The sequence below is a fragment of the Dermacentor andersoni genome, chromosome 6 (assembly GCF_023375885.2).
Source record: "Dermacentor andersoni chromosome 6, qqDerAnde1_hic_scaffold, whole genome shotgun sequence".
Lineage (NCBI taxonomy): Eukaryota > Metazoa > Arthropoda > Arachnida > Ixodida > Ixodidae > Dermacentor > Dermacentor andersoni.
Window position 1 is genome coordinate 19,779,542 of NC_092819.1, and position 22,172 is coordinate 19,801,713.

Genomic DNA, 22,172 nt, shown 5'->3' on the forward strand with positions numbered 1-22,172 from the left:
ACAAGGCAGGCGCATCTGCCAACGTTTCTACTCGGTGACTTCAACGAAAACATTTGCACATTTTGAAACTTCCTCCTCTACCCCGTTCCTCCTTCGACTCTCACAAACGTGCATCCTCCAGCTGTGATCTGTTTGCTCCAAACGTCGCCGAAAACTGCGCAGTTTCGGTGGAGGCGCTGTGCGGGAAGACGTTGCTCCGCTCCTCGCTCCATCCGTGCGGACACATCCCTCACGTTTTGCGCAGCTCTCCTCTGGGCCATTCATGTGTCATCTCGTGAGGCACTGTCTCAGCAAGTGAGAGGCGGTTCGTCCCCCCCTCTCTGCTTGTCTCGGGCCGACGGAGACGGCGGCGGATGTGGACGATTAGGTCGGCACTGCCCTGTCTCGGCGCGGCTGTCGCTGCCAATTGCCCCCACACCCCTCCTCGAGCGCCTCTTGCCCGCAGCAGCAACCGCCGTCATCTTTCCACCCTCGCGCCTTCTTCCCACTTTCGCTTTTCGCTCGCTTCCACCAGCTCGTTTCACACGCACACAAGCCTCGAAGTAAAGCGAGCGCCGCCACTTTCCGCGGGTCTTGCGCGCTGTCACTGCTGCTCCGCGGGTGCGCTATTGCAACGCGACTCGCTCTGCGGGTGCTGTGTCTCTCGCGGGTTCCGTGTCTGTCCGAGATCGTGCGTTTTTTTTTTTCTTCGTGTGAGTGTGGGTGCGTAGGTGTGTGCGTGTGTTTGTGTCCGCCTTCTGTTCGATGCAATTCGTGAGGCCGGTGTCATGCCACGTTCTTCTGGCGACGATGTGAGCGAGCCTTGTGACACCGTCGCCGCCACCACGGCCACCGACGGTTCAACGACGGTAGGTTGAAGGTCCACCTATACGGACTGTGCGGCGGAGACTGCGGGGTTGACCGCCGGCGCACGCATCGGTTGGCAGCCATGTGCGGCCACCGCCGTTCAAGTGACGACGCTTCCGGGTCCTTCTGCCCGGCGTTGAGGGCCTCGATATTCATATAGGAAAGGCGGCGGGGAGAGGGGAAACCATTCGTCGCAGGCAATAGCTTCTGAATGGTTTGCCACGACGCCTTTTGCTTGGGTGGCCGTGAAGTACACGTCGCTTTATGTATGCACGCAGCATGCCGGCAGCGAGCTATGACGACCGCTTGAAATTGTAGCTTGCTTGTCTGCTTGCTTGCCAACAGTGCTATGAGTGGCAATATGCAAATTACCATGCTTGACGTTATCGTGTTACTGCTGATGCGCTTGAGAGTAGAGCCACCACAAATTGTAGCTCGAAATTTTACTCTTGCGCTGGTTCATTCACGAAAAGCGAAGCACCCATGTTGGTTTTTTATAAATCAACCTACAAGAAGTCTATAAGACGTCTATAGATAGAATATGGACACTACCAATGAATAAGGGTAACTGCTTAGTGGCCAGCTCTTCGCTAGCGTATCTGGTTGGCGGTCACGATTGACATTGGACGTCGCTCTGACCAATGACCTGTTCCAGTGTACAAAAAGCTCTGTGAACTCGCTCGCAGAACCTTTGTTCATTTGCTCTCGTTTCTTGCAAATTGAACGATGCAGTTGTGGCATAGGGCAGGTGTTCCATTGTATCTTTATAACGAAGCTTTCCTTGCTGTACAAGACAATTGCGTGCATCGGATTTATTTGTATAGCCTTACAGCTTATTAACCGCTTCACGAAAGCTTCGCTTCCCATCAATTCCAGCATCTGCGTTGGCCCTGCTTATTTTTAAAGCCTAAAATTAAACTTTATATTGAGGTTCTTCTTACGGAGTGCATGCTTTCATTTCTTCTTTCTTTTTCTTTCTTTTTCGTCACCATTGCGTCTTCTTTCATTTTTTTTTTTTTTTTTGTCGAGGAGGAGAGGGGAGGGCGAACCTCGCCCTAGAACAGTGCATGGAGTTTCCTTTCTTACTTACTTTCTTTCTTTCTTTCTTTCTTTCTTTTTCTAGCTGTAAAAACATCTTTCACCCTCATTTCGTAGTTGGCAAACGAAGGACCTCCATATAGATTTGTGTTCTGCCTCCTAAACTGTTTCTTAAGGCTTCTGGATTGAACCTTAAGATTCACAGCGCGTATATATAATCATACACTGGGACAATGCAACGGGGCATACGGGTAGGAGAACTGACGTGCCTTTGAACTTGCGGGATATTTCATTTTGTGGGTAAATATTCCAACAGCTTTCAAGCGAATTGGAGATTTAGAGGCTGGTTGTGTGCAAATGAATCGCATACAGCGCACTGCCGGCAAACTGATAAAGTCAACCTTTCCAGAAATAATAAAACATATGAAATGCGGAGGTCATCTGCGCCAATGTCAATAATTACACACTGAAGGTGCACCGCTGGTAGTCTCGCTCTTCCTGAAGAAAAAAAAATAAAATTAAAGTAAGTGAGAAGGAAAGGAAAGGAGAGGAGGTGTGTTGAGTTTAACGGTTGAACCGACGACTCCAAACGGGCAACGTAATTTTCGAAGCAATTTCGTACCATGCAGCTTTGTCGAATTAATCTTTACATGAGGCTGTGGCCATTTTGACATTATTTTGGATCCTCTATGTTTAGCATCATTCCTTAAAGAAAGCTAAGCAAGAGAGCACTATGAAAATGGATGCACTGTCTTAGGTCGTCGTGGCCGTTTGGAGGACAGTGGTAGAGTATACGGCGGCACATGCACGTTTGGTGCTACGCCTTGGTGAGGTGGCGCACGAGTGGTTTGTTGTCAAAACCTCATGATGTGCGCGAAACTGGCATTACTGATAATTGGTGGCGGCGCGCCGACGCGTTTCCCCCGTGCCACTGCAAGTTCTAATGATGAACGGCTACAACCGTTCAACCATCATCGCAAATATAGTTGTTTGCATTAACGGTTTCTCGCTGATCGATGCCACCGTTAGTGTGTACGATCAGCTTCGTCAGTCATGAGTTTACCGTTATTCCGGAATTACTAACGCAGGAGCACCTTCACTACTGAACAAATGTGAGTTGACTAGTTGTCGGTGTTTTTCTTATCTTCCTCTTTCTTTCCTTTTTTCTTTCTTTCTTTCTTTCTTTCTTTCTTTCTTTCTTTCTTTCTTTCTTAACGCTCTTCAAAGCGTTTTGAATCAAATCTGTTTTTAGAGATTGTATGTTTATAAGAAGAAAACTCTCTAAGCTATGGATAACGTTCCGTCGCTCGGCGTCGATTATTCACGACAGCCAACAATACAACAATAAAGGTCCTGGTCATTGGCCATTCAAGAGCCACTCTTGCGTGCAAAGAGAATTTGAATCCTTATAGTCGTCACAATGTCACATGCCCTATTTAGTTTAGAGGTGAGGTAACGTGTAGTTATACTTGACAAAGGACTTGACAATGGCGGCTGCATTAGTGTCAGAGCATCGGGAAGTTCGTTGAAACGTTCCAACATAAATGTTCGAGAGAACATTTTAACGTATAGTGCTGCTGTCCTTTTACCGTTACCGCACCTGCCTGGTTACAGTTAGCTGTAGAGCAATAGGCATTGTTAAACCGCTCTACTGTGCACGGGCTCATGCGCTGTGTTGGGCGCACAAGTCGCTTTATGCACGCTGCCCACGGAAGGCAGTGAACAGTCGGTTAAACGTGGAGCGATCATGCAGGCCTGCAGGTCACATTGTCTGCTTGAATGCGTCGCCGCGAATGAAATCGTCAGCATGGCCTTAAAGAAGATGTGACGGTTATACGTACGTGATACAGTTATTTACGTGCTAATGTACACACACTTTTTTTTTTCTTTTTCTCGAGCGCCGCGGTGGCCGCGCTTCATTCTTGACTGACTGTGCACGGAGGCCCCGCTGTCTGTGCGATGGTTTTTATCAACAAGCGTAAGACTGCCGGTGTAGTTGCTTCGGCCTGGTATACCCAAGCTCTTTATTGGATAAAGCGGTTGTTTGAGGAGACGTTAATTAAGCGTGCTGGCTCGAGGCCTACTGGGAAACGATGAGAGTGTGGAGTCAGAGCCAGCTCCAAATAAGCATCAAAACATTTTATTAAGAAAGCTTGCTTTGCACGTAGTATTTAGAAAGAGAGAGAAAAAAGAATGTAGAGAAAGGCAGGGAGGTTAACCAGAGGTAGTTCCGGTTGGCTACCCTGCATAGGGGAAGGGTTAAGGGGGATAAAAAGAGAAAGAGAGTTGATGGGGGAGATAGAGAGAAAGAGAGACGAGCACGAACAAAGCGCGTACACTATAGAGAGGTAGGGGGCGGTATTCTTAAAGTCTATCGTGAAGCCCCGTAGACCGCAGGAACGCGAGTGCCCCGAAAGAACATCCGCGTTGTAGTATTTAGAAAGAAAACAGCGCAAACTAACGGGACAAAAAAGAGAGACTCAGACACAGGCGCCCGTGTCTGTCTCTCTCCGTTGTCCAGATGGTCTGCGCTGTTGGCGTTCAAAATATTTATCGAAATGTTTCGACGAATATTTCTGTCAGAGTCCCTTGTCGCCAACGATAAAGATGGGTTCAGTGGGTATCGCGATTTTAGCTCTGCACGTCGCCCTCTCGGATGCTCCGCCACCCCGGCAGTGAATCCACGCGGCGTGCCACCGAGTTGGCGTATACCGTACGTATACACGCTCGGCACCTGTCCGTTCTGCGCACGGCGGCGGCGGCGAGGGCGGCGGTAGAAGAGGGATGTGGGTCGGGGTTCGGCGTCCTCCGTGGGCGAGCCGGCCGTTCCTTCGCGAAGGCGCCGAGCGCTTCGCGGGCGGCCGCCGGTGCCCCGTGCGACAACAGCTGTGCCGCTCAGTCGCGCCTGGAGTGCTTCGTCGTCGGTCACAGCGTGGCTGCCGACAGTGATTGATGCGGCCGCGTCTTGTTAGCGGACCCTTCGTCGCCTCTGCGTCCGACGGTACGTACATGTGCGCGGGGGCACGCACGCACAACAAGCCGGGTGCACGCGCTCGCGTCGGGTGCGAGCACGGTCGGGGGGCGCCGGCTACGCGAAGGCGAGCGCCACGGAGTTGAAGTAGCGAATGCGGGCTTTATCCCGCCAGACATGCCTATTCTCCGTCTAGGCGATTGTTTGGGGTTACGTTTACGCTGCAGGTCCCTCCGAATCTGCGCGGGGTACGTTCGATTTTAGATCTGAGGCGTGTTTGGCTACTTTCCTATGTTTGTAAAACTGCTACCCGACTTCACGCGGCCCGGATTCGCAAATCATTTGTTGCGCATAGAACGGCTGGTGCAATCGTAATAACGAACATGCTGCTAGCAAAGGCGTCGTACAGCGACAAACGGTCCGTGCGAACTAACGACACTATGAATTCGGCTCCTGCGTCTACGGCTCCTTAAAAATGTTGATTTCTTTTCAGGATTTCTTTTCCTTTGCTATAGTTCGATGCGTTTTGTGCGTTAAGTAATCCCGAGTGCGTGCATTTTGTGTTTTCCTTAGTCTTTTCAATGCGCAGCTTCTTGCTTATTATCTACGAAGAGCGTGCCTGCATCGCGTACGGTTGACACGAACATTTCACATGAAAAAAAGGTTTTTATTTATGACCCCTCTTTCCCTTCCTCCAGAAAGTACTAAACCTGTTTTTCGTTGTTGTTGGTGTTGTTGTTGGTGTTGGTGCTGTTGTCGTCGTCGTCATCGTCGTTTAACCTAACTTTACATAACATAAGCTAACTTAATAGAAAACGAAAGAAAATCATCACTATGCTCTACGAACATAGCTCAGTGTTTACAAATACATAATACAGAGCCTAGGAACGTCAGGTGAAAAGCGCGAGTAGCTTCATAATCACGCTGAAATAGTTGAGTTGACACAAAAGCGCATAAAACATCTACTGACGCGAAAAAATTAATCACGAGTCCTGATTTCCTGCTTTCTCTCTGTCTTCTCGATTGACGAGAACGTATTGCAACATGTTTAAACAATGCGTAAGGCGTGCACGTCCGATCCTCCACTCTTCATGTGTATTTGTGCGGAACTACTGCGTCAATGCTTTTAACGCGAAGTGCAGCGCGTGATGAGGGGTTGAAAAAAGCGGGAAATTTCGAGTTTTAGAACATTCCGTTTGCTCACTGCGTCAAGCAGCCGATGTAATGGCAGTAAAACAAGTTTAGAAGGGAGCACTGATTGGAAAAGGAAGCGTACGTGACACCCTTAGACAGCGCCTTCCGAGAAAAGTACTAAACTTCTCGAGAAGAGCAAGTCGCCTTATTGTTTCGGGAGAGACAGTGATGATAGATCGAAGGGGAAAAAAAAAGGTCGGAGGGAGAGCAGAAAGCTTTCACAGTAAAACGAAAGAAAATGGGAGGGGACGCCTCGTTTACGCCTTCTCAATAAAACCGTGCAGCAGCACAGGAGACAGAGTTAACTCATCTTGCAATACGAAATTAGAGCATACCAATGCCCCGCGTTGGCTGGCTTTTCCATACCAGTTCATTGGGTGTGGGATAGCCAGCTTTCTATAGTAACACAGTTCTCGTGCCTTTGTAGCTAACGAGAAACTCTACCTTCTATGTTCGTGCACCACAAAGACTTTTGAAACAGAGAGAGAAAGAGAGATAGAAGTGATATTTATTGGTCTGACACAATTAACTGCACAGCTCGCTAACACACAGCAAGTAGGCGTACCGCAAAGCCCTCTCGTTAAACGTGCGAAGCCGCATCGAAATGCGTGCCAATGTTTCGCGCTGCACGCTTCCTTCGGCGGACATCTCAGCACATGTCGTGGAGTTCACGGCGATGTACTGTACTTGCGAGATAGAACGCAGTCTTGTTACGCCTGAAGACTCTCCGCAGGCGGCGAGTATAAGCCTAAGCATCCCGCGGCGCGCCTCTGGCACACTACTTCGGTTCAAAAAAAAAAAAAAAAAAATGGAGAGCGTAATGAGGTGGAGAAGTTCGTGCGCTCTTTCTGCACCTTCACTGCTGCGCGATGGGTTTTCAGCGCTGCGTCGATTTCTTCCTCCCTGCCGTTTCCTCAGCTACAGAGTCGTGGCGACGTGCGCGTGCATAGCGCAGCGCGTATAGAGGCCTGCCCGTCCGTGGAACCCAGTGCTTCATGTTGCGCGCCTTTTCCACGCAGTCGGCCGACATGCCGGACAACGACGAGAACGGATGCTCTGAGGAGCCTACCTCGACCGAAGAAGAGAACCTAGACTTGTTTCAACGCAAGATCAAGACCGAGAAAGGTGAGCCGAGAAAAGGAACCACTTCTTTAGAATCTTTAGAGTTCCGCAGAAGGCTTGGTCGGCTGAACTTCCTATAAAACTATCTTCCAGGAAACATAAAACAGATTGCGCTGAAATGTGTACGGCCTTACACTGCTAGGACAATTGGACGTAGCCACAAAAGGGTACGTCCTTCACTGCATCGTGACTGGCGACGTGCAAGCGGCAGGGCGTTCTTTATCTCCTCGGCAGCTCTCGGCCAGCAGCACGCATTGGCGCCGTCAACCGACGACAGCCGACCTCGTTCACCGAACGCACGCTTGAGAGCAGCACGATACCACTGCGCAAGCGCTCCGTCACGTTCCTTTTTTTTTTTTCATATTTCGCGGGCTTTCTTTGCAACCCAGAAAAAAGGACTACATGAGACGTATCGTACAGGAAATAACTCTATCGGTGGTTTTTGCAGGTGCTGTACAAACCTGCGTATTATACTTGGGGTCCAGAGCCAATAATTAAAACGTTGGGTAACTAAACTTAATTAATTAGTGAGTTACGGGAAAAAAATTACCTGAGTCACTATAGGCCAGTGCGAATAGTATGCGTTCGGTTCAATTCGCTTCCGATGCGCCTTTCATTATTACAGTCTTGGCTCAAGTTACGTGGGACACCCTGTATATATATATATATATATATATATATATATATATATATATATATATATATAGTTTCAATTACAAACAACATGATTTGTCTCATTGAAAATTCAACATATATAATCTTCCGGCTCGCTTGATTTTAGTGCGTCCATATTTCCTTATACGCCCATTGAGACCTCGTTGTCTGGCTTTCTTCCAAAACACATAAATTTAGCAACAAGTCATCTTTAGGTGCGCTTCCGGCTTGCTTAGTACTTGGAGAGAGAGAGAGAGAGTAAACTTTAATGAACACCAGCAGTTCTGTCGGCTGGGCCTAGGCCTCCCACGATGGGACGTCGAGGTCTTGCCTCTTCGCCGCTTCGTAGGCCTGCTGGGTCGCCCAGAGTTGGTCGTCGAGATGGGAGCTGCGCAGGGCGGCGTGCCATCTCGACGAGAGGGTCACGGGATTAAGCTCTTGGTATTGATCTTTGCACTCCCATAGCATGTGGGGGAGTGTTGCCGATTCAGTTTTACAGACCTTGCACGTCTGGCTCGGGTAGATGTCGGGGTATATAGTGTGATAGCGTGTGAGGGAGGGGTATGTATTCGTCTGTAGCAGGCGAAGGGTGGTTGCCTGTGCCCTGTTTAACTTGCGGTGAGGGGTGGGGAAGGTTCTTCTTGCGAGGTAAAATGACTTTACAAGGTCGTTGTATCTTGTAAGGCGGTCGCGCCCTGCGGGTGCACCTGCACCGTCTCCGGCACGGTTGACTAGTCCTCGTGCTACGGAGTGTGTAACCTCGTTGAGGTTGGTGAGGTGCGGGTGGACAACGCCGGCGTGTGCTGGGATCCAGACGAGGGTGATTTGATTTTCAGACGAATGCGGGGCTTGTCGTAAGATACGGAGTGATTGATGAGAAATACGACCTTTGATGTAGTTGTTGACTGCTGCGCGAGAATCGCTCAGTATGGTGTGACAGGATGGGTCAAGAGTGGCCAGGGCAATGGCCACTTCCTCGGCCGTCTCGGCATTTTTTGTAATGATGCTGGCAGCATGTCGGAGCAAGCCGCCTGCTGTGGTAACCGCCGCAAAGCGCCGTCCATCTTGGTACTCAGCTGCGTCGACGAAGGTGACACCCGCTGCGTTGGCGTAAGCTTTGATGAGGGAAGTAGCTCGTGCCTTCCTGCGTTCTTTGTTGTAGTCTGGGTGCATGTTTTTCGGAATAGGGTCGGCGTGTATCCATTGCTGAATTTCGCGTGGTATTGGGTGTTTGTCTCCATGTTGACGGTGGTAGGTGATATTAAGCTTGTTTAGAATGCTGCGGCCCGTTTCCGTGAGAGTAAGCCGCTCTAGTTGAGATCGACGTTGGGCCTCGATTAACTCGTCTAGCGTGTTGTGGATACCTAATTGTAGTAGAAGATCCGTGCTGGTGTGGTTGGGTAGTCCTAAGGCCTGCTTATAGGCTCCTCTAATGATGATGTCCAGTTTAGTCTTTTCAGCTTTGTACCAGTTGAGAAAGGGCGCAACATAAGTAATGTGACAGACGATAAAAGATTGGACAAGGCGGATGAGGCTGTCTTCCTTCATACCCCCTCGCCGGTTGGTCACTCGTTTCAGCAGTCTGGATGTATTGGCGGTCTGTCGAAGGATCTTTGAGATAGCCGTAGAGTTAGTTCCGTTGGCTTCTATGGTCATACCAAGAACGCGGATGCAAGGGACCACGGGTATAGGTCTGCCATCCCTCAGGTTGAGCTCTATTTCCTCGTATTGGCGTTTAGTCGTGGAGCCCCGCGGGGGGCGTCCACGGAGTGTGGGTCGGTATAGGAGAAGCTCCGACTTTTCGGGGGAACAGCGGAGTCCCGTGCCTTCAAGATAATTTTCTACGACGTCAATGGCGTCTTGTAGGGCAGTTTCGATTTGGCCGTCACTGCCCTTTGCAGCCCAGATTGTAATATCATCGGCGTATATGGTGTGTTCAATGCCGTCGAGTTTTTGTAGTTCTTGTGCTAGTCCGAGCATAACCAGATTAAACAGTATTGGGGAAATGACAGAGCCTTGCGGTGTGCCCGTGCTGCCGAGGGAGAGTTCCTCTGATCGAATGTCTCCGACCGACAGGAAGGCCTTCCGATTGGATAGAAAGTCCCTTACATAGTTATAAGTGCGTTCTCCAAGGTTGAGCAAGGAGATGCGCTCGAGGATGGTGGAGTGCCTTATATTATCGAAGGCGCGCTCGAGGTCGAGGCCCAAGATCGCCTTCGTGTGACGGGATTTGCCATCTAGGATTTGATGCTGAAGTTGGAGCATAGCGTCTTGGGTGGAAAGATGCTGTCTAAAGCCAATTATCGAGTGGGGGTAAGCACATGTGTCTTCGAGGTGAGTGTTTACACGGGTTAGGAGTGCGTGCTCCATGACCTTGCCTACACATGAAGTTAGCGATATGGGCCGGAGATTGGCGAGGCTAGATGGCTTACCGGGTTTCGGGATGAGAATTACTTTGGCCGTTTTCCATGTCGGGGGAATTGATCCCTGGCGCCAGCAGTTGTTGATGTATTCGGTGAGTTGTTGCACCGAGGGGTCATCTAGATTTCTTAGTGTTTTATTCGTAACCCCATCTGGGCCTGGCGCCGAACGGCTGTTCAGCTTATGTAGGGCAGCATGAATCTCTGCCACGCTGAAATCTTCATCAAGGGCAGGGTTGGAGGTCCCTGTGTATGGGCCGTGAGGCTGAGTGGGCCCAGATGGGATGTACTTTTCACATAAGCTATTCTTAACGTGGTCCTGGCCATGCGTTTTGCTTTCTGTGAATAAAAGCTTGGTGAGGCGATCTTGTTGATATGAGTGGGTGGTGGTGCTATCAATCAAATGTTTGAGGATTTTCCACGAGCGGGGATGGTGGAGTTGCCCGTCTAGAGAGTGACAGAGCTCTGTCCATTGTTGGTGACTTAGAACGCGGCAGTGTGCTTCAATTTCCTTGTTGAGAAGTGCAACCTTCCGTCTGAGTCTTCTATTGAGTCGTTGTCCCTTCCATCTATAGAGGATGGATGATTTGGCCTCGATAAGGTGGGCGAGTCTACTGTCCATGCGCTCAGTCGGGGCGTCTGTTGTGATAATGCGGGTGGCCGATTTAGTATCAGACAGTAGATCACGTGACCATGATTCTATGTCGGTAATGGGAGTGTCCGTCGCTGCTGTTACACGGCGTTTACGGAACGCATCCCAGTCCGTCCAAGTAAAGTCCCTTGTTCTTCTCATAACGGCTGTTAGGTGTGGGAGAGTAATTTCGATGATAGAGTGATCACTCCCGAGGTCGTGTTGGGTGTTGCGCCAATGGGCGTTGTCTGCGTTTTTGGTGAAAGTGAGGTCTGGCGTCGTGTCTCGTTCAGTAGAAGTGCCGAGGCGAGTGGGGAAGGCTGGGTCAGTAATGAGCGTAAGCCCGAGATCATGGGAGTCTTGCCATAAGTTACGACCTGCAGCAGAGCTGCGTCTGTAACCCCATCCTGTGTGCGGGAGATTGAAGTCACCTCCGATGATAAGGGGGCCGCTGCCTGCGATGTTAAGGGCCTTTTTGAAGAGGGTTAGAAATCGGCTATGGCGTTGAGATGGAGTATTGTAGATATTGAGGATAAATATTCCTTCCTTTCGTTTTCTGTGCGGGATGAGCTCAATGAAGAGGTGTTCGGTGCGCCGATCGTTGAGATCGTGTTCGATTGCGGTAATTCTTTTTCGAACGAGTGTGGAGACTCCGTGTGGAGCGTTGTTCGCAGTGAAAGAGTGATATCCTGGAAGGCTGACCGGAGTATTGTGCGTTTCCTGGAGTAAGATTACGTCGGGTTGACATGAAGTAGCACGGAGGTGTTGACGGAGAACGGGTTGTTTATGGAGGTAGCCGCGGCAGTTCCACTGCCACAATGTTGTGTCAGTTTTAGTGCGGGCCATGATGAAGGATAGGGGATGCCACAGGTGGCAGGGTGGCGGCGACGGTTCCTGTGGTGTCCATGGGTACGGTTTGAGCGGTGGAAGCGGGTTGTGTGAAAAGGGTTTGAATATTAGCTTCCATGGTGGTGACTCTGTGCATAAGGGCGATTAGAGAATTCTGTAAAGTTTCCACCGTGCTTTGGAGTGTTATGAGCATATCCTTGACTTCGGAGCGTACTTGGCCCTGAGCTCCTTCTTGGAGGGCTCGCTTTTTTGGGGCTGGTCTTGAGAGTTCTTCGGTTTGGCTGCTGGTAGCGGGTTCTGGGGTGTTAGGTGTGGGTTGGGTTTTGGGTTGTTTGAGGCTGTGAACCTCCTGGGTAAGCTTTTGGATTAAATCACGCATAACTGCGTTTTCTTTCTTAAGGTGTTCGATGTCTGCGTTATCTGTGTTGTCTGTGTTGGGTTTAGGCAGTGGGGGGGATTTAACGTGACCCTCTCGCGAGACGCCCGTGAGGGCCTCTGCGAAGCTCACCTTTTCTGAGGTATATCTGGCTCCTGGAGTCGACGTGGATCTTGATCTGGACCGACCTCGATCCGACCTCGGTCTGGAGACGGAGCGGGACCGGGACCGGTGCTTGGTCTCCATGGACGGGAAATCTTCTGAATGAAGGGCTGAATGCTGTGCTACTCGGCGTTCTCCGAGGCGTCTTCGTATAACGTACGGCGTTTTGTATCTGGCAGTACAGGCTTTGTCCGCTGTGGGGTGGGGTCCACCACACAACATGCACTTGGGTGTACACTGATGATCTTGATCTGGGTTGCGAGCACCGCAACCCCGGCAGATCTTGTTATTAGGGAACGGGCAAACGTCCATGCGGTGCCCGAGGCGGCCGCAGTGGTAACATATATCGATCTGCTTGCGGTACAGGGAGCATGGGATTAGTGTTGCGCCATACCGAACCATGTATGGTACGTCAGGTCCGTCGAAGGCAATGATGATGGTCGTGGTGGAACCGATTCGCTTTGCGGCCAGGGCTAGAGGATTACGATCATTTATGATGTTAGCATCGACTTGTCTGGCGTCATCGGTGAGAGGGATGCCTCTGATGACTCCTTTGGTGGTATTATCTGGGGCGGCTTCGTACGCGCTGACCTCGTGGGTCACCCCGTTGACTTGGATGGACTTGATTCTGACGTACCGGTCCGCATTTTGCGGGCTGGGCGTGCTGATCACCATGATGTTTTGCTGGTTGTTCGAGCATATTGTGTCGTTTTGACTGTCTTCTGAGCTAAGTTGCGCTGCTTGAAGAATAGCTGCAGTCACTGTAGGGCTGCCGACCTTGGAAATATTGAGTGCTCCTTTGGGTCTGACGATGATCTTGATCTCATTTGCTGGTAGTGGGAGCATGCGCCCGGCCTTGAGAACCTGAGTTCTAACTTGCTGCCTGGGTCTATAGCGAGAGCGAGAGTCTTGCGTCCTGGGTTGTTGTTCTTGGGATAGTTTTCGGCCCCGCTGCTCGTCTGGGCGACGGGCGGTACACCGACGGGAACGGGCGGTACACCAACCCATCTCGGCGGTTAACTCTTCTGGGGAAATATCTTTGCCACATACTTGGACTTCCATGCTTCGCAGATTTGGCCAGGGGCTTGTGCGTCGTAGCAGTACTTGGAGCGCATCCATATTTTATAACCACCTATTTGAAGAGCGTAGGCTGGCTTCGCTGCTCAACACGTGAGCTTAGCAAGAAGCCATCTTTACAATGTTGAGCGGTTTTCAAATTTGCAAAATTTCGTTTGTGTGTGCTGCTTCGTATGCGGCTTGTTGATTTGAAAGTTTTGTAGAAGAACATACACAGTGTTATCCCTAGTGAAAATGCGTACATTACGTTGCTAACTTTAGTATAACCGCCATATTCTGTAATGGCATGTGGGCAATGTGGTTTCGCGAACTTCTTAATGCGTTATTACCATGTAACCAATTGTCATTCACAAAAATAGAGTAGTGGGTTAGTTGAAACGAAATCTTAATGTACAGCGCGAAATAAAACATGAATAAAACCAAGATAAATAGCTGCACTCGTGCTGCCAATACTTTTCCTTGTATGCGCCGTTTATAGGGCTGTAAGTTGTGAGCGTATCATATTGACCACAAATAAAGACGGGGACAGCGGAAGAGAACACAAAGAACGACGCGGGCGGTATGTGTTTTTGTGTTCTCTTCCGCTGCCCCCGTCTTTATTTGCGGTCGATATGATATGCAGTAAACACCAACTAGGCCAAACTGAAGTTCTTCTGAAGTTGTGAGCAATATGAAATAGACTATCGAATTTGTTTTAAAGCAGCAGTTATTCTGTAGCAAGTTGCTTTTCAGTTGAGCCTTTGGTCTAATTGAGAACTTTTATGTGGGGCATGTGCGCTTAACCACTTGAGAGCCTCTTGGAAGCAATTTAAGTGTTCCATCTCATATTGCTCGAGGGGGAATAGATTATGAACATTTATCCGCGTGGCACCAGTGGTGCCATACAGCGATGGAAAATACATTTATCATAATCATTTGATCAGAAATTGTCACTAGACTTTAGGAACAACGAGTGAAATACAAACGGCCTCGCAAATTGCGTCTCTGTCGCAACGGTCTGTCGAAACTGAAAACATTCGCTTTCACTTTAACCGCGCACCCTTGCTCACACGCTGGACCCTATTGTTGCAGTGTCAAAGGATAATACCAGAACGCAGTAGCGAAAAAGCCAAGCTTTTGATGCAATGCCGCAGTCACATAGTTAAGCACGAGCGTTGTCTTACAACTTGTCGGGATCGCTGAAATCTAGACAGCTGCTGACCTAGGCCCTCATTGTAGAAGCGCCTCTGCATGGTGGACCAATGAGCATGCGCAATACAGCGGCTTAGAAAGTTCGCGGACGATATCTCACGTGACAGTACATACGTGGTAATGAAGCCACGGTTGTCAACGTTTCATGAGAAAGCATCGGAACGGTTCCTATCGGAGATTGCTGTGTACTGCCGTGGGAAGTGCGTGTGATGTGCCCCCTCCCCCCCTCTCCCCGCGGCCAAGGATCTATTCTATTTGCTTGTGTCGTCAGTGTGCCAGTTTGTTAACACACTCTGAAGTTCGTTTTAAGTTTATTAAATCTTTGTCCCCTTTGTGCTCCGCCTTTTCCAGCTCGTGAGGTGCTGCTCACGAACCCTTCCAGGAAGCAACCCGCTTCAAACTAAAGAATACTGTATATTTTTTATTGATCCGGTGTTCTACTGAGTGTTATATTTAGTGTCGCTATTCTCCCTTTTTGGGCAAATTTGTTTCGTCAGCCAAGTGACAAGGAGTAGCCGGTGCCACCACATAAAGGCGCCAACCTCTCCTAACATTCACTTCAATAAAAAAAAAAAAAAACGCTGTGAAAGCCACCAACACATTTTCACGACTGCTCGCGAAGACTCGATCAGATTAGTGTTAGCGCACGCTGTGTCCCGTGTTGCATTTGTCGTGTATCTGCTGCGCCAATTAAAATATTTAGCGTAATACTTCACCAACTAGCCCGTACTTCTCTATCCTTCCACAGAATATACAGAGTGTCCCAACTGTTATGCACCAAGATTTGAAGATATGTAAATTCCACGTAGCTGCACAGAGCCAAGGTAATGTTGTTTGCCGTCGCTTGGAGGTACTCAGATTATTTTTTGCATACCGCCTAGTTACATAATTAGCATTAATCAATTAATCAACTTCCCAAATCTTATAATTATATGAGAAGTGTCAATGAGAAAATTGTAGAGCGACATCAAAATCCCGATACAGCGTTCCGTTGCTCAATACGTGCTACTTAAAAGTGTTTTACCGAGCATGAAAGCAGCCCGCGAATACACGCAAAGTACCCCGAGCGGCCAGTCACGCGGCAATTTTGCGTGCATTCATGGGCGTCGTTGGTAATTGAGTGATTAGCCATCGCTATAATCGGCGCATGTCATAACCAACAAAGGCATTTCTTTCGCGCTGTCACCGATGCGGAATAAAACGCTCTGTCGTTGAAGCGCCGTCCACATTTACTAGGCCACGTTCGTACGCTCGCGGACACCCCCTCACGTCACAGAGGGGCCGGCTAATATGCAGTAACGAGATCAGCGAACAAATGGGACGCGCGTCGCGAGGACAGTTGCGTCGCACAGCGCAGCGGAGAAAAACAAACGGCACTCCCGGGAACGGAAGGGACGCACTGTCTCGCTCTCTGGACGCGGCAGCGGAAAGGCGTGGAGAAGAGAGCGTTGATGTGCTCCCAAGTGCACCGGGGAGCGGAGGAGGCGGCGTTCGGAGGATGGAGAGCTCACGTGACAGTCCTGGACCACGTGATGCGCCCGGAGGCTGCTGGGAAGACCAAGCGAGAGAAGAAAAAAAAGACAAAGAAAGACAAAAAACAAAACCACAGGCTTCAGCTATTGGCCGCGTGGCGGCAGGAGAAGCCTCCCCTCCAGTGAAGCGGGCTCGAAAGGGAGAGCCCCGTCACACACAGGCAAGCTGGCTCGCTCGCGTCGCCGCTGCTCACTCCTGTTCCTTCGCAGTCTGAGTAGCGCGAGCTTTCTTGGCGGACCCCTTCGAGCTTCAGGGCTTACGCCCTGTTCTTAAACTGCCGTCGTCCGCCGCTGCAAGCACTTATCTCAGCGCACTGTTCGGAATTGTTCGCGTGACGACCAGGAACGGTGCGGCGATGTGACAGCGATGTCGCCGGGTGCAGACGGTCGGTGAAAGCGTGCGGGAGAGAACATCGCCGACGCTCGGAATTTCGTCTGCAGCGGCAGGAGCAGAAGACAGCGCACGGTGATCGCTGACGCACGGTTCGGTAGGTGCGCTGCGTGCAACGCGCGTTTTGCGCGCTCAAGCTGCTACGGCTGCTCTTCGCTCTCGATTCGAAATCACAGACAGACGGGCGTTCGTTTTCAAAGGCGCAGCGTGGCGACGAGCGCGTGCTTGCGTCTGGAACACTCATCGCTTATGCACGCGTGCGACGGATGACGCGATCTCCTCGAGCTCTGTAGCAACCGGACATTCCACACGCCTCGCGAGGGGAAGCGGCATTTTGGTTTGCCACAGTGCCATCTGCTTTTCTCGTTGCTAGAAGTTGCTTCCTTCCCACCATCACTTTGAGCAGACTGTTTCCATCGCCTGTTTATCGACAACGTGCAACCTGCGACGAAGTATGCCACTGATAAGGAAACCTACGAAATGGAAACGCGCTTTGCAGCGTGCGGCTTGGTGAGTGCGTGCTGTTTGTGAGGTGCGCGTGGTTGCGGTGTCGGTGGCACGCTGTGCGAGCTCCTCTTCCTGAAGTTCCTGCGGGCCAGTGCGTCGAGTGTTAGTGTCCTCCGATCATCAGTATGCATCGCAGACGACCCCCCGCAATCCCTCCAAGACCGTCATTTTCTGCAAGTTTCGGTAGTGGCGGTGGTGTCGGCTCAGGAAGCGGTCCTTCGAGGCGCGGAGGCTTCGTGATCCCCGCGCTTGATGTGACCGACTACGACGACGAGGAGGACGACGAAGAAGAGGCAGCGGCAGGAGGAGGAGAGGAGGACGAGGAAGAAGAAGACGACGACGACGATGACGACTACGAGCGCGACAGGTGGCGTCGGCGGAGACGGGACGACGAGCTCGAGATCGACGAATGTGAGTGCACTTTAAGCGCATTCCAGCATCCATTAAAAATGAGAAGAAAAAGAAAGGGTGGTGTACGGTCGTGAATAGCGGTGCATATAATGTAGTTCTTGGGCAGAAGGGCGGACTGTCTGCCTGCTTGTCCTCCGATACCCGCCGCTTTGGACGATAATCACTGGACCATTCCACGCGGTATTGACCTGGTTTTGTTTGAGCTGGATGTAGCACATATGTCAGTTGTCTGTCTTCCAGGACTAAAAAATCTTAGGGTCATAAGGGTCATAAGCTGAGGCGACTAAGCGTGAATACCTGCGGCACAGATGTCGGCACGTTAGTGCACGTAACTTAAAGCCGCAACTTACAATGCTTGAACATGCAGCATGAAAACAGGGCGAGGGCGAAAAGGGAGAGAACGGTATACGGTATCCCGTTCTTTCATTTTTCATCCTAGTCCTGTTATCGCGCTGTATTTTCAAGCATGAAATATTTTCAACAAACCCAGCCGTCTATCCTGCTTACAACTGACAATGTAAGCAGCAATGAATGTAGAAATATAGAAATTACACATTAGAAAAAAGTCGCAGTTTCGCCCAAGAGGCGAAGCATCGATTGCGATATCAAATTAGTACACAGCTATACGAAGTAAGGAAAGTAGTTTTATCGGCAGTATAAACTTGGAAACATTCGCTTACTAACTGGATTAACAAGCATGGTATCAGCGCTCACAAGCATACATGGACACATCAAACTTGATGAGCGCGGACACTCGCTGCAAAACGCTGGACGCTGCAGGTGTGAGCAAGCGCGGCAGCAGCAGCGAGCGAAGTGCGCTTCGTGCGTTCTGTCGGCTTCAACGCAATAGCAGCGAGAACACAGCGCACACAAGGGTCTGCAGACCCCTTTCAAGACACGGCGCGCGCAACTGCCCGCGGCCGTGCAAACTACACGCTTGTTGGCGAAGTCGAAGCCGACACCCCCCCCCCCCCCTACCTCCCGTGCTGCCTCCCCGCGTTCCTCCATATATGGCGCGCGAGATTGAGCCGCAATCGTCAGTTCCTCTTGCGCCCGGTCGCGAAATGCGCAGTTGCTGCCGAAGCACAATGCCGCCCCTCCCCTACCTCCCTGCCATCCCCCCATAGCCTTTCGCGCGACGGAAGACGGTGCGTTTGCTCCCCGCTTTCTTCCTTCGCGCGCGACAGCGGGCTTTCACTCGCACATACAGCATACGACGCGTGGCGACTATGTTATCGTGCTTAACCTTTATACGGAACGTCAGTGGCGTAGCTAGGTCGTCTGGCACCCGGGGCCCATAGGTCTTCTGTCACCCCCCCCTGTTGTAGTCGAGGAAGGCGAGGATATCGACAATTTCCGGGTTTCAGCAGCAGTACAGCCGCCTTGGATACCGCGCACGTTCCCCGGGTCCCCCTCTCCTTCGCTTTCTTTCCCAGAGATCGCGTATGCAGCAAATATACAAGCTGTTTTTCCTGCGCCAAGTAACACAGGGTGCTGCACTGATAACGTGTGATAAGCGCATGTGCACATCTTCTGTAAGACTGTAAGGCTTGGCAGCCAATACAAATGCGGCATCGTGGAAAATATGGATCACGTCACAAGTAACAAAAATATCTTTATAATAAAGTTTTAATTGCCAATTTTAGCGGCAATATTGCATGTGCAAAATTGAAGCCCGACATTCATATCTCGCCCAACAACAACTTCACAAAAATCGTCGTAGGTACTATGGCACGCAGTATTTTGTCTGTGGGCAGCCCTGAACGAAAACGAAAATTAAATTGTTTGTCAGTGACGCTGATCTCCCCACCCTATTAGAAAACGCTACCTGCCTCCCCGCTGCGCGGGTGCCAATGCTATGACAATTACGAGTTTTCTTCATTCTGATCAATAAAGCCTTGTTTTCATTTGCTGCTATATGGACGAACGTGGTTATCCGAGCTGCGGTACCACCGCAAGATTGGGAACAGAATAGAGCACGCTTCGCGTCGATTCTTGGCGTCACCATGAAAAAAGAAAGAAAAGGCCGCGATGAAGCCCGCGCCAGCGAAAGCTTGCAATATACTGTTGATCTACACTCGCAATGGAGAGGATTAACGGACCGACGTCACTGGTCCACTATTTCATATTTCTTTCGCTGCTGCCATATACTGGGCGCCGCCCGCAGTGCCAAAGTACTGTAGGTTGTAGAATCCAAAACGATGTTGTTTAAGAAGGTTTTGTTGAGTTAATAATATGACTTTGAGTCCTCAATTCTCGAATTGAAGTGCTTCCTGTATAAGTACTAATTACGGGATTATTAAGGATATAGTTATTACTTATCTGCCATATTTTACGCGCTACCGAGTTCCTAGTAATCACAAAAAGACATAACTCCATATAGAATCTCGATCGGGAAATATCCTTACAAAATTCACTTTTCTTATATAAAATGTGCAGCTTATACAGACACTGTACTTTTGACATGAAGTCACACAACAACAACAGTTTTCTAAACTTTCGAGGGTAAGAAGGAAAGCGTGAAACGTAACGGCAGGTTTCGCAGCGGCTTCTCGGAGCGAGCGGGAGAGGGGAAGTAAAAGCGAGCCGGACATCGCGGCGGGCCTGCGACTACAGCCTGTCGAGTCATACGCCGCCAAACTCTTCGGCCGAACGGAGTCTGAAGACGATCCAGAGAATCCCATTCGCGACTTTTGACGGCCCCACTTATGCAACGTCGCTCTCATCGAACGCTTCACCGCTGGTTGAACGCCCTCTTGCTGCTGTCTTTGTTCGTCTTCGCTGCGCGTTCTGAACGGAAGTGGGATCCAAGAGCCCCAACGCCTTACAACGCCTCACTGTATGTTTAGCGACTCCTGCTCCCAGCATGAACACAGCACGAGCGCGCCCCATATGAAACGTTCCGCTGAGGCGAGTGGTTTAGCGACCATTTCGCGAATTAAATTTTTAGCCCGCACATTCGTGCAATTATTTCGTGGGCTGTTGCTAGAGCTGCAGCCGACAATTCTGCGGCGCAACGCATCGGGTGCATGAGCTCGGGCTACTGGATACCGGAGCATTCTTTGCAATTTGCGCCCAGTCAAGCCGACGGAAAGAGGGGTGTCTTCAGGCGTATATGACACCCCCCCCCCGCTGGCCCCATGCACCCGGGGCCCACGGCCCCCCGGCCCCCCCTGTTGCTACGCCACTGCGGAACGTCACAGTGACGGCGGCGGTAACAATGCGCCTGGGGTGTCCACATAATTTCTATCGCAATTATAAAATTTTCGAAATAGTACTAAGAACAGAAAAATTTAGTAACCTTAAGAAGTGATTGTTTTACTTTCTCTAAGATATATGAAGCGTAGGAGCAAAATTATCACTGCATTTTAAACACGATGAACTTTAATAGCTTTTTTTTTACATTTTCATCTCATCCTAACTTGTGCAAGTACAAATGCGCGTGTGCGACTAGTTTCCCTTTTACTAATTGACCATTACGGCATCCAACACACGGCACAACCACCGTCATACTCAATTGGAACTGCTTTAAGAACCTTATCTTTCCTTCCAGAGCCAGTGCCGAGCTTTTCTAGTCATAGCTCCTTGACACTTCATATATAGTACCGGTTAAATTTGTCTTCTTTTGAACACCCCTGCTTGTTCCCTAAAACCTGCGCATGTTAAGACAGGCAACTAGAAAAGCGTGTTTTGTATAGCATGGTAGTGTTTTGAATGAAATTATCTCTATTAGAGCGGTTTGCGCCTCACCTCAGCGCGTGCCCGTGTTTTGACGGTACGAAACTGGCTTGAGCCCAGCATGTTTTACAGTGCTTGATCGCTCGACAACGCCGGATGTTCGCAAAAGAAGCAGTGTCACCAGGAACCAGAGCTCCGTCACCTTCTTTTTTTATGCCTGTCTGCTAGGCTCCTCTTTCTTTCATCCGTAATCCCCTTCCCTCCCAACCATCGCCTCTTATTCGCAGCGTATACTCGCTTAAACATTCTTTGGTCGCTTCTACTATATCTTTATGCCTTCTCTTTCGTATCAATCAATCAATCAATCAATCAATCAATCAATCAATCAATCAATCAATCAATCAATCAATCAATCAATCAATCAATCAATCAATCAATCAATCAATCAATCAATCAATCAATTACAGCCAAGGACCTCCCTTATGACTGCATACATATAGGTTCGCGTGCCTGTCTCAAAGTGCTTTTGCAATGCTGAACGCAGACTGGATAGAATGGCTCATGTGAGCAGCTACATGCGTTGCACGCAAGGTTGTAAAGAAACGGGAGAAAGAAACGGGGTAAGAGGAGGAGGAAGAAATAAACTGTACAAAATAGGGGAAGAGGAAACAACTAAAAACACATGCACCGTCCGAGTTGGACTAGTTTGGTGGATGTTCTCATCAGAAAGCGATTGAAGCGCAAAAGCGCACAGACAAAAAGAGAAAGAACAGCAAAAAAACATGCACTACGTGGTCTGTCCTTCTGTTTCTTTTTTTTTTTTTTTGTGCGCGCTCTTGTGCTTCAAGATCTTTCTATTATGATTATAAGGCTTACAGTCAAGTTAGCTACCCCCCAGGTGCGTATCCTTGCCATCAATACTCAATTATCTGTCCTATGTTAGAGCATGCCGTGATAATTTGGGACCACTTCACTAAATCCAACATCGAAAAATTATAACGAATACAGAAAAAGACTCTAATTAAGATTCATTTACAACTCATATGGTCGCAGCTCTATTAGCGAATTAACAAGGAAAGATAATTTCCCACCAGTTATTTATGGAAACCGTGTTTGTAGACT

The 22,172-nt window shown here is 49.7% G+C and overlaps 1 protein-coding gene across 8 annotated transcripts in view; it reads left to right on the forward strand.

Annotated features, from left to right (window-relative positions):
- Nucleotides 1-531: 531 nt before the first annotated feature.
- Dys (Dystrophin) overlaps nt 532-22,172 on the forward strand; it is a 494,001-nt gene continuing 472,360 nt past the window's right edge. For 2 of the 8 annotated variants that reach the window (XM_050170000.3, XM_050170001.3), the window contains exon 1: nt 14,808-17,372. In XM_050170000.3, the coding sequence (XP_050025957.1) occupies nt 17,087-17,372 (286 nt within the window). In that variant the 5' untranslated portion in view covers nt 14,808-17,086. Of the gene's footprint in view, nt 849-4,817; nt 4,886-7,068; nt 7,175-14,637; nt 17,373-22,172 lie in introns of those variants that run through there. The other 6 variants (XM_050170004.3, XM_055065913.1, XM_055065915.2 and 3 more) reach the window with 6 other exon arrangements.